This window comes from Phalangium opilio, unplaced genomic scaffold (assembly GCF_054372755.1).
Source record: "Phalangium opilio isolate 3A_F unplaced genomic scaffold, DU_Popi_V2 ptg000082l_1, whole genome shotgun sequence".
Classification (NCBI taxonomy): domain Eukaryota; kingdom Metazoa; phylum Arthropoda; class Arachnida; order Opiliones; family Phalangiidae; genus Phalangium; species Phalangium opilio.
Genome location: NW_028324189.1, coordinates 2,327,990 through 2,340,709, shown reverse-complemented (window position 1 = coordinate 2,340,709; position 12,720 = coordinate 2,327,990). Strand labels below are relative to the sequence as shown.

Genomic DNA, 12,720 nt, shown 5'->3' with positions numbered 1-12,720 from the left:
TGTTCACTTTTAGACCTAAACAAACCTCACCGCGTTAGAACCTTGGTAAATTTAAACCCTTGAGAGTGCTCAATAATTGTACCGAGTACTTGAACCTACACCCAACTAAAGCTGACGATAACAGTAAACATTCATTTTTATCTCACAGAGGTAAGGTTAAAAAATCATGACACTTTGGGTGGAGTGGGGTGGGGTACCGGAAAAGTTGAACAAACGACATTTTCAAAGTCAGCTCGGGAAAATGGAATTGAATCCCTGAGATAGACACAAAGTGTTTTAAAACCTTAACATCAAAAGACATTTTTCAGTACGAAAATCTACCTCTAAAGAAGGCTACTCTATGACCCCCGGACATACGATACCAATAATATACTCGACATCCTGTAAACGGATTTAGAAATAGAATTGTAAATTCATGTTGAAAATAAAAATTGTATCGCGAAAGGAGCTTATCGTCTCAAAAACTTGAGATAGGAGAATCCACGAAGATATAAACGTATTTTAAGGCGTTTTAAATCGGCTTTGAAATAAGAGTATTGCCGCCTTTTTCGTTAGTAAAGTTTCAGAGTGAAAAATGAATTTAAAGATGCGTAGCGAATAAAAAACTGCAAATAAGAAGTTTCTAAAATCCACCGAGATCTTGAGAGTGTAATGTTTATTCAAGAGGATACCTAGATAAACGAGCCACTCGTTTAGAACGGTTTCCTGCGCGTCAAACTCTACGGGGAATCCAACCCCATACCTATGGCAAGCATAATACAGGCTTGAAAATTGTACTTCTAGGCTATTTTTACCGTAGAGTCGTTAGGCTTAACAATAACCGTTGTTGGGCCTAATTGTGTTCCGAAACACAAATAACAAGGAATTATCATTTCAAAATTAAAACAATTGATTATTAGCTAAGCCTTTTTGGCGAATTAACCAATAATTAGGCTAAACAATTAACCTTATTAGGCCTATAAATATTTTCCCATTTCAAATCAGGAAGGATAAAGAACAAGGAAATTTTAGCTAGGCCTTTGTGGCAAATTAACCAATAATTAGGCTTAACAATAACTCTTATTAGGCCTAGGTTTAAAATTATTTTTCCCTTTTCAGGAAGCGTTAAGAACAGGGAATTCTCCGAAAATAATTTGCTCAAATGAATATTAACGATTGATTATTTTAATTAATATTAGCTCAGTCTTTGTTAGGCAAATTAGCTAAACCCTCTTTCGTAACCAATTTAGTTACGGGGGGGAAAATGTGAAGACGAACTTTAAGTGGCAAAGTCCCTGGACCTTTTCCAAAGTCGGAAGATTTTCTTAACACTCTTTCAGGCAAAAATTTTGACAAAGGCTTAGCGTTCTTCTTTTCTTCCTTTTTTGGAAAGTACAGTATATTCTTTCAATTATAAAGACTTCAAACTGACTAATGGCCTGTTTTAAGTGGCAAGCGAGATAAGTACTTGAAAAAGGAAAAAAGGAAACCACCACGTACCGCCCGCCGGGACCGTCTTGGTAAGAAAAAAGTGTCGCATGGTTAAAAAGCGAACAAACCAATTGAGGATGGAAAAATCGAAGAGCCTCGATCCCCAAAAAGATATAATTAAAAACACACTTCCCAAACACCCACTGGGTCTATTTTCTTTGGCTGCGAAGGGAGTATTTGCGCTAATAGAGCATATATGGAGCGGAAAATTGCATTATATTATTTATATTTTGGAAAAATTATAGTATTTGAGGTGCTTGGCTTCTCTCAAAATTAATCGGTTGGAGAAAGCTCCTCAAAAACTATACAGGGTGCTTCAAAAAAGTGGTAGGACGAAAGTACAGTGCATGGGTTCAGTGGGAAATCTATTTTGAGTCGAAATTTAATGAAACTTCTATAACATTTTGCCTTAAGGGAGTGTTTTGCGGAGGACCCCTTAAATTTTAGAAAGAAACTGAAATATAAGGCTAAGGAATCCATGCAGCTGTAGAACATTTTCGACTCAAAATGGCCCTTATTCGGCCTACCACCCTTCTTGAAACACCCTGTACATCCTATAATTGAGAATAAAATAGCATTCCATACATTATTCCATCGAAGCTATAAGGCCCATTATCAAGTAGTAAAACCTAGTTCTTGGCATGGTTTTTGGGAAATTTCTACACTACGACATTAAGTGTCCATAATAAACCCTTCCTTAAAAGGAAGAAGTCTAGCTCCTTAGAGAATTGGTAAAGTTAAAGTAACGGGTCAACAGCCCGATGCCTCCCCCAAGAGGTCATTTTCATTGTCCTGGATATAGCCCGGGGCCTGAAGGGTCAAAGCGAAGGAAAGAATAATGGGCATTACATTATCTCTCTCTCCCTAACTTAATACTAATTCTAAGACGTTGCCGGTATAGTATGGTACACTAGTTTTCTATTTAAGTCAATTCCCAAGCGATTCGATGCCAAATTTTACAGAAAATTCTTTCATAAAGTTTGTTTATATAGATTTATCGGGGAAAAGTTTATGAAATATTGTTTGGCAATTTAATATATAACAGGGTTCATACAACTTTTGGAAAACCAATTTCCCTGAAACTTCCATGTGTTTGTTTTTAATATATTTCCCTGGAATTTCCAAGTGCAAAGCCACATCTGCATGAGTTGTTTTTGGAGTAATAACTACGGGAGTGGTTCAGGGCCTCAGAAATGTTCACCGAATTAAAAATTATATATTTCCCTTAGTTTTTTAGTCGAAAATTTATTTCCCTGAGTTTTCCCTGAATTTTTATTCAACAATTTATTTCCCTGAGTTTTCCCTGAATTTTTATTCAACAATTTATTTCCCTGAAATTTCCAGGTTATTCAGGTTTGTATGAACTCTGCTTGAACATCTCTATTTTTAAACGAGGGGTAATTAACTCCTTCGATGTTAAAATAACGTAGGATATATTTAATTTTAATTATTAAAATCGAATTAATCATAATCATAATTACTTTATAAAAATAATGCATTTTTTAAAAATACTAAATTATTTTACAAAAAAATATTGAAAATTAGCTATTGCCCCTGGTGGATAGCTTCACCCTGAACACTGGTGTATTGCGGGTTAAACATTTCTACAGGCGCTCATAGAGTTAGCATGGGATGAAAAACCCCTAAATGTTGGCTTCCCCAGCATAAAAAATAATAATTTAAAAATACATTAATTTTGTAAAATCTTCAAAATTAACAAAAATTAAGTTTAATTATAGGGATTGCAGTTAAAAAAAGATACTATCCCTTTAAAGAAGTTAAAGGTCCATCGATAGTATGGGACCTAAGAGATTTAAAAGGTAAACCCTTTATGACCCTCCTAAGAGGTCTTGGGACCGGTACCTTTACTAGAAAGGGACCTTAGAGGGTTTATGGATTATGGAAATGAACCTCGTTTATAAACACCACGGTCGACACTTCAATAAAAGAGCAGGGCACTAAATAAAAAGAAGAATTTAAGGTGCGCAAAATGAAACTTTTCTCGATAAAGTTGGTTAAAAAAAAAATAGACCACGCGAAATTACACATCACGTGAAGAGGTCAAGAGGTTGGATACTTCACGGAAAAAAGTCTTCCAGATCATTATTTTTTTATTATTTTAATTTATCTTTGGGATGTACACCATGCCCCTTAGAGAAAAAAATCACAGAACACTTTAGACTCAAAATAACTCATGTACTTGGGTTATAGCGTTTTCCTTTGGGTCCTCGTGGAGCGCTCCCATGGAGGAATAAAACTAGGAGATCCTATTCTTCAAAAACAGTCTTTAACGAAGCTGGAAACTACTACTACAATTTTTATTGCTCCTTGGGAGCGCTCCGCGAGGACCCAAAGGAAAACGCTATTAGGTCCTACCACCGTTTTTGGAGGCCCCTGTATAGCAAAAGGGACTTGGGTTTAAGCGACAAAGTGTATTTGTACGACCCCTTTAAATTCGGACAACAAAAGATTGGATGGTCTTCGCAGATAAAAACTTGCAAAGTGCATTTTTCAAATCAATGAACAAGAGAGCATCAAAAAAAAAACTTCCTACGGCATTGTTGAGTAGAAGTATTTATAGTCCTTTAGCGGCTTGGTTTCTTTGAATTTTTTTAATAAAATAAGCCGCTCAACCGATAGGGTATAAAAATAAATACACTACTAGTACTAATACATTTATTTTTGAAAACTTTTACACTAGCCTATATACTCTTTGAGGGGGTTAGAAGGTATACCTAAGAAATTCCCTATTTTGTACGAGAATTTCGTCGATTTTAAGCCGCTCAGAGGGTATAATCCTTTCAGATTATATTAAAGTTATGAAAACATAAAAACCAAGTATTTTTCAAAAAAAAAATTCTCTTACCTGTCAATTCCAACTGCCGTTAAGGTATAAACACTGACAATTACCGAAACATGTTGCATGAACATCACAACTGGACAAAAAATTCGCGCGAAAATCCATCGTCCGAGCATAAAATCCGTGTATGTAAACGGAATACTGAATATGGCCATGGCGATATCGCTCAGAGCCAAATTAATCAAATAAATTCGAAGTTCTTTCGAGAAACTTTTACCGCATATTAAAACGGTTATAACGGTGATATTACCGGCGAAAGCTATCAACGCCGTAAGGGAATACAAAGTTACTAAAAAAGCTTGCAAAGCCGGTCCTAACGCCTCCAAGTCACTTAGGTCCGAAATCGTATAGTTTATTTCAACATCCGTAATAGTTAAATTGTTAAACGACTGATTTGACATAAAACCCAGCGTAGTTGGTTCCATTATTTTTCTATTTAACTCGAATACGGGTTAAGATTGAATTTGAGCTTAGCCAATTTTAACTGTCATAGATATAAATTGACACTGATGACGTAATCTAGGAGATTCGCGTCTCGTGAGGTTAAAGTTGGCGCGCGACTTGGTTTAAATCCGGTTGCTTTATGATCTCGACTGTCAGCTCGAGTGCCAGCCTGGCTAGATACTGGAATGAATAGAGCATGCGCCATAGGTAGATACCCCAGATCTTTAGGAGGAGATGCGAGAAAAGCTTTGATAGTAACGGATAATCTTTTCTCCGGATTATAATAATTTGGTGCTAAGTAGAACGTACTTTTAATCTTAACTATATAAGACTAGATTCGTCTGCTTTAACAGATCGCGATGACTACGTCACTTCTTTTCAGACTATTTTTGTGGCAGAAGTAAAAACTAATTATAAATATATTAAATTATGGCGTGGATAAGTTAATTTTTCAACACACGAGGTTCATATTACTTGGAAATTATGTTTCAGTTAGTAAATTCGGTCAGGTCAAAGGTCATAACCTCAATATATGATATTATTTGACCCCGGGAGGGGGAATAGGAATATAACACTTGTATAAAAAATGACCGATCATAAAGTATTGGTGTTTCAATATGGTTCGGTTTTCCCTGACACTCTTTAAGATATCCAGCTAGGGTAAGTCGATTTTTCTCTCCACTAATCCAATTATCCGTGGATCCCTATGTCGTATGTCCAGTTTAATACGTTTAGAATGACAAACACGAGCTGGGGGTTGTTAAGGGCAACTCTGTATATACAATATACCGCCTATCGGAGCTCAATATATGTCTCAATAAATTTCCCTAAAGAAAGTTCGTTCTTGAACTTTTTCCCCAATAAGAGCTGGCCTATTTTGGATTAACAGAAAGAGGTCGGATTCCATTAAAAAAAAGGGGTTAGGTTAATTACCGAAGACTAATGGATGTCCAAGTATACAGCGTCTGTTATAGTCTTCATTTTCATAGCAATTATCTGAGGGGGAGATCTTCGTTTCGATTTAAATTGGAAACCTTCCGAGTAGGTGGGGTTTCAAAGGTCCATTAGTTACAGATCAAAGTTAAATATAGCAACAATCTACTATTAATATCGTTTGAAATTGAAACTCTTTAGAGACAGAACAATTTCCCGCTGTGCCTTGAGGGGTGGGGGTGGGGGTATCAAAAGCCTCCCGCCAAAATTGCTTTCCTAATGATGTCTACTTGAAATAAACGACTTTTCACTCATCGACTATTTGATATCGTTCTTAAGCCTAATCGATGGATAAAAATTCAAAATACCTTATGAATAAATTTCAAACCTCACATGAATAAGGGCAGGCACATCAGGGTAATTAAGTTTCTTCCTTAAATGTCGTTCCTTAAAAGAAAAATTGAAATTTTCAAGAATCTTGGGTTATTTTAAAGAGTTCATTAAGCCTAATATCGTAGCTCTACTGTTATTGGTTAGAATTATGATAACGCGTGAAAAGGAGGTGTAGTAAATCACGTGAAAAAAAGGTCAAAATTATCCACGAGACGTTACACGAGAAACGTTATTTTAAATTTTAAAAGTAATTTAGGCTTAACGTCTTCAAAATTAACCTGGATATATTTTTATTTAAATCCAACGGAAAAACAAAACAATTCAACTATGAAAAGTCACGAAATTGAACAACTACGAGAACCGGGTTACCAGGAGTTATTAGAGACATTCATCGGCGAAGAAAGCGAATACGTTAAAAAACTGGACGTTCTAATGAATAAATACGGATTGTTTTTGAAAGAGAAGTTTCCGGGAAACGTTCTTATCAACACTTTTTTCCTAAACATCCAAGAAATTAAAGAAAATCACGAAATAATGGTACGGAAAATTCGGCAAAGTAAACGGTCCGGTGTTCGAAATTTGGGGACGATTTTCGATGAGAGTTTCTCTGGACATACCGTCAACTTGCTTAAAATCTACAAGAACTATTTTGAGAAACTGAACAGAATGTTAAACGCCATTCAAACCAAGTGTGATAAAAGTCTGGAATTTTTTGGCCACCTTCTAAACAAGGCCTCTAAGAACAATTCTTCTAGCCACTGTTCCATGTTAATGATACCGAGCAAAAGACTTTTACAAATAATAACGGATTTGGATAACCTTATCTTTTACAGTCACGGGTTTAGTGACTTGGAGATTAGTAAGCTTAAGAAAACGAGGACAGCTTTGTGTCAAGTCTTAGGAACGGGGTTAAATCATAAGGCGACGCCTCAAAGACCAGGTACTAAAGCCGCTACCAAGGGACAACCGATGGTAAAACAACAACCGGTGGTAAAACGTCAACCTGTTAAAAGACAGCTGCCCAATGACAAAGATGATGGTGGTAATGTCGTTAAGCGAGTCAATGGTATTCTCAAAAGCGCCAACAAAAAGAGTTTAATGAAACTAACAGATTTTCCGCGGGATATGGTAAGAGAAACGAGCGCGAATCATCCTCATAGTAATCCGAAGAGACGAAAATTGCCTAAAAAAGTTTAAGATTGATTTATTTTTGTTATTTCTGGTAAAATTCTGATGTATTTAGGGTAAAATTAAACATTTAAAGATTCAAACATTGTCCAGGCTTTAATTTGAATATGTTTTCAAAGTCATGTTTCACCAAACCTTTCCGACGTTGTGAAATTTGACAAAACGATATACCCATGTTTTCAAAGCATATTTTTACCAAGATATTCCCATGTTTTCAAAGCATATTTTTACCAAGATATTCCCATGTTTTCAAAGCATATTTTTACCAAGATATTCCCATGTTTTCAAAGCATATTTTTACCAAGATATTCCCATGTTTTCAAAGTAAAACTTGAAAGTTTTGACTTAGTAATATTGTAAATTAAAGAACAAGAAAAACGTACAAGTTAAGATGTAGTTTTTATTTGATACTCGAAATGACTACATTCATATCATATAATATTATCTGTATATTTTCATACGTAAATCATTCGTTAGTTTAGTGTTTGAAAGTTTTGATTTTTTCAATCAATTCAAACTTTAAAACTAAAAACATTACAAATACGAGATGAAAATGAGGGATTAAGTAAAAACTAAACGAAGAACACTTCCTTTTTTATCGCGCGATGAAGACAAGGTAGGGGAACCGGGGGGGGGGGAACAAAGACAAACGTACTTCAAGATCTAAAAGCTAACTTCAAAATCATCCTGTTCGGGTGGTTTTTTAACCCAAGCTCCTAAACCCGCGTCCTGAAATGCTTTAAAGACAACCTCCTTCGCGTTTTGATAATCAGTGACAGTAGTTTTTGTCTCAACGTAATTGATAGTGAATTTCATTTCGCTTCCTGGTAGAAACTTTAGTTTCGGTCGTATTTTCTGAAACCTAGTAAAGAAGGTACGTTTGGCTAGCCTCGAAAACTGACCATTGTAGAGTTTGCCAGTTGTACCATTGACGATTTCCGGATTTGATAGTCCGAGTGACCAGTTCACGCTGTACGTTGGGGATTTACTAGCTTGACGCGTTTCCGTACTAGTAACGATATTTATCTTAGGTATTATTAAGCGGTAAGGATTAGGTAATGCTCCAATGGCGCCTTCTATTCTTTTACCGATGGCTCGGTACATATGGTCCTCGTGGTACATACTACCGAGGATAATACTCTCCAAGTAAATCGGTTCAAAGTACAGACTAAGCAACGTTCCTTGTAACCCAAGGACGTTCCAACGCGCGATTTTATCCGAACAGGACATTGTTAATAATCGTTGTCCTCCTTGAATACCATCCCAAGTTTGAATGGATTCTCCCGATTTGACTGGGATTGTCCCTTCACCCGCTTCGATTTTGGTTCGCAAAAGGCCTCGACCTTTGCGGTTAGGGTGTTTATCGACTTTGTCTCCAAACTCTAATTCGTGGGGTGAAAAAATGCGAGCGTCTCCACACGGCGCCGTACTGATAAAGAGGTGAAATTTCACGTGGGGTTTCAATGCAAAGCCACCATTTTCGTTCTTAACTATGACTAAATCGTCTATCATGGCCCCTGGTTCAGCAAAACGTTCCAATTGCGAGTAAAGGAAATCTTTAAAACATCTTCTAGAGATGATTTCCGCGTGGCAATCGTTGAGAACGGCTCCATTCATACTTATGTGCTCCCCGCTGATGCACTTTGTTCCTGTTGAGACCCCGATGACCGTTACTTTCTCCATCTCTTCGTCAGTCGTCATGACAATCCCCGATAAGACCTTCCATTTCTTATTATCATCAAAGCCGACGATTATTTGCGAGAACGTTTCGTAGACTGTACTGGCGATCTTGTCAGCGACCGCTTGTTCCAATCCGGACATCGTTATCGTCGTAGCGTCTCCCGTATTCATGGTAGAGTAGTTACCAGTTAAGGGAATGTGGTAAATCGAAACCAAGGCCGCCCTGGCCGCCGCCGCTTTGGCTTGTTTTTTACTTTGACCATTTCCTTCGTATAAAGTATTGTTTACATTGACGGCCATAGTGAAACGATGAGCGGGAATAGAGGACATCTCGTCTATTAACGTGTACTCAGATCCAGGATGTAATTCGTTAAGTAACATGACTGGACTTTTAGATTCAAATCCAGCCAAGGCTTTCTGTATTCGAGATCGTTTCGGTATAAATATTTGCGGAAAATCAGCGTATTTCTTCTGTTTTACGTCCGAGACGTTAAAGAATATCTGTTGATCTTCTAAGGAATCCGATGTGAAGTCAGTCTTCCCACTGAACACTTGGGGCATCATTTGAGAAACCTCCGACTGATCAGGGAATTGAACGAAGGAGGACAAGGCGGCGAGAGCGGCCGAATGTTTGGCGTCTTGTTTCGATCGCCCTTTCCCTATATGTTTCTCTCCATCCACCGTAACAGAGACCCAAAAAGTTGGGTTGTGCGACGGTCCCTCTTGTTTCTCAATAACGTAACTCAACCCGGGTTTAAGTTCATTCAGTTTCATTAAAGGGTTTTTAGGAACCATTAAATGATCCGATTTTCTTTTCTTTCGAGGAGAAAAACCCTTCTCTCCGTCGTTTTTTCTTTTGCGTGAACTTGCACTTGTCTCAGTTTCCATGTTCTCGTCATTACTTTTGCTCTCGTCGTAATCCATTTTGGTATCATTTCCATTTGTATTCGGAGATTTATTTTGATCGTCCGTTTCCATTCCTCTGAGATTGAGTGATTTCTCAGACTCCGCTGGACTTATATCTTGGTATTGGTAATCTTTACTCAAATTTGACAAAATGCTGGTGTTGTCGGTGCTGGAAATGTCGGATTTGTGTGGTTTCTTCAAAATAGATTTTGCAGGCATGACATTTAACAGAGGTGGTTGTCTAACAACAGGTGGAGGTGATGGCTCTTCAACCACAGGTGTAGTTGGTTCTTTCTGAGCTACAGGTGTAAGTGGTTCTTTCTTAACTACAGGTGTAGTTGGTTCTTTCTTAGCTACAGGTGTAGATGGTTCTTTCTTAACTACAGGTGTAGTTGGTTCCTTCTTAACTACAGATGTAGTTGGTTCTTTCTTAACTACAGCCAAAGGAGGTTCATTGTCTTGAGCATCTTGACTTTGAATTCCAGAAATTTGACAAATTTCGGGCGCTTCTTTAACTGATTTGACATCGCGGTGGTCATCTGAAGTCAAATCTTGTACAGAGGGATTTTCCTCAGCAACTGCTGGTTTGGTGCCACTTTGTTGCGCCCCTCTTCCTCTCATTACACCTCTGGACACACCACGTGCTGCTATGATTCTTCTACCAGAAGGGATACCACGAACCGCAGTCCCGCTTGTGGGGGGGCCTGTGGCGCCTCTGCCTGATGGCGCTCCACGCCCAGGTGCTCCTCTATTTCCAACACTACTGGGTGGGCGGCTACGTATTGCTCTTCTAGCTAGAATTAGATTTATATCTGTAAGAAACGATTTATTTAAATGTAAAATATGTAACTAACCTGTTCCTCTATTCATTTTTATAGTTTTTAAGGGGCGACGTAGTTTAGTTTCATGAAAGAGTTGATTCTAAGCTTAGTAGCTAGCTACTATACTTAAGCCTTGGCTATAAGAAAAACCCGGTTTCCGATAAATGTACCGTAAATATTCGTAGTTTTCACACTTAAATACTCTTAAAAGTTAAAATAACACTTTCTATTCCATTTTCGTTAATTATTACGCCTAAAATTGGGTTACATTAAGGGTTAAATTCATTAACTTATATTGTTAAGCCAACCAGCATAAGCTGCATAACCAGTCAACGGTCTTTAGTATTATTTTACCGCGGGAACTTCGCTAGCGCTGCAGCCTGCTTCGGTCATCGGTGCTTCTTCCTCGAGAGGGTGAGGAGGGAGATATAATCATTCTAAAATGGGGTGAAAAATACTAGAGGGATATGAAGTGGAATACTATTGGATAGAATTTCATCATAGTATGATATTGTGGTTCCAACTAGTGGAGGGAAAATTAAAATATTCCTAAGCCTAAAATTAGTTTTAAAGTATGAAAAATACTTATATAATTACATTTCAAAGCTTGCTAAAGGCTGAACCTAACCAAAAATATTAGGTAGTAAAAGCTACAAGTAAAAGGAAATATATTATCTTTGGTAAACGTGGTTGTTTCTACAAATCTACCCGAGAATCTTCTACGAAGTTGAATTGTCGCCGGCCTGAGACATAATGTTCGGTTTTCAATAGTGTTAAAACGTTATGTCAAATATTGAATACTTAAAACGATGAAAAATGGACAAATTAAATGAAAAATTAGTATTTATATAGAATCAAAAGTAGGCTTAAAAATTGAAAACTCATCTTTAGCAGCGCGTAAGGGCATAATGCTCCGAGTAAGTATTATATTTCACAAACTCTCCCCTACTTTTGAATACGCCCCAGGTGTTAAATAACATCTTAAACCCTAAACCATCTGTAGTAGGCGTTTGAGCCAATTCAAGAATTAGTAATTCTAAACTAGGGTTACTTTAAAAATCCTAAATATTACTCGATTAGCCTTCCAACGTAAAGTGTACCCTAAATTCGGTTAAAAATTTCGTTGTTTCGGTCATCATTGCGAGCTTTAAGCTCTAAATTACTTTCTAAAAATTGTCGTAAAAATTCTTGGGATACTTTAGTTAAACCTTACGTGGCCAAATGGATTTTGGAAGTTTTGGAACAAACACAAAGTGATGAAGAAAATTACAAAATGAGTAAGCACAGGTCGAGATCGCAGTCGGGCGACAGAGGTAGAAAAAGTACCAGAGAAAAGAAAAGTAGTAGGTCAAAATCGGCCGATGGTCACCATCACCATAGGAAAAGTCGAAGTTCGCATCATGGTGGAACGTCGCATAGACATAGGAATAAAGAATTCGATTTTGGAGAGTGGCTTCCACCAACAGCAAGGAGACCATTTTCGAGAGTGAGTGAATTTGAATTTTCTTAACTATGGGTCACTAGTCAGTAATTTTTAGAATTGTTGAAATTATTTCCTGTTCAAACATAGGAAAGTTGACCCCCTCCCTCGCCTAGTGTGTGTCAGTTTAGGCAAGTCAGGTTAGGTTAGGTTGCCGTCTTCTAGGCCTAGTTAGAAAGAATTAACTTATTTCCAGATAAAGTAATTTTTAAATGAACAGTTTTGTACTTAAATATTATTTTATATTATTTGAGCGTCTTGGACGTCTTTAAAAATTTTACACGACAATAGACCAATACGAATATTACCTACAGAGAAATAAACTTCCAGGGGCACGCCTACATACTGGATAATTTCAAGACAACACTAGAGGCAGCCCAAGCTCACTGCATCTGAGAGGCTAGCCAACTCGGTCATGCCTCTAGCGGTGTCTCCTGACATGATTGAAATTATCGACTATAGAGGCGTGCCCCTGGAAGTTTGTTTCCCTGCATGTAATATTCGTATTGGTCTATAGACTAATGGCACCCCATGTTATTTGTCCA

At 37.4% G+C, this 12,720-nt stretch overlaps 3 protein-coding genes across 3 annotated transcripts; 1 reads left to right on the top strand and 2 right to left on the bottom strand.

Annotated features, from left to right (window-relative positions):
- Window positions 1-3,231: 3,231 nt before the first annotated feature.
- LOC149650872 (G protein-coupled receptor 83-like) lies at window positions 3,232-4,755 on the bottom strand. The gene is made up of 2 exons (XM_089847178.1): window positions 4,337-4,755; window positions 3,232-3,274 (listed from the first exon to the last, which is right to left on the bottom strand). Exons 1-2 carry the CDS (start codon window positions 4,753-4,755, stop codon window positions 3,232-3,234), a joined length of 462 nt encoding a protein of 153 aa, XP_089703304.1.
- LOC149650871 (uncharacterized) lies at window positions 4,628-7,369 on the top strand. Its single transcript, XM_089847573.1, has 2 exons — window positions 4,628-4,981; window positions 6,436-7,369. The coding sequence occupies exons 1-2, from the start codon at window positions 4,971-4,973 to the stop codon at window positions 7,295-7,297; spliced, it is 873 nt and encodes a 290-aa protein (XP_089703699.1). The 5' UTR covers window positions 4,628-4,970; the 3' UTR covers window positions 7,298-7,369.
- A 299-nt stretch (window positions 7,370-7,668) lies between these two features.
- On the bottom strand, window positions 7,669-11,117 carry Adar (Adenosine deaminase acting on RNA). The gene is made up of 2 exons (XM_089847561.1): window positions 10,729-11,117; window positions 7,669-10,668 (listed from the first exon to the last, which is right to left on the bottom strand). The coding sequence occupies exons 1-2, from the start codon at window positions 10,742-10,744 to the stop codon at window positions 7,952-7,954; spliced, it is 2,733 nt and encodes a 910-aa protein (XP_089703687.1). The 5' UTR covers window positions 10,745-11,117; the 3' UTR covers window positions 7,669-7,951.
- Window positions 11,118-12,720: the final 1,603 nt, after the last annotated feature.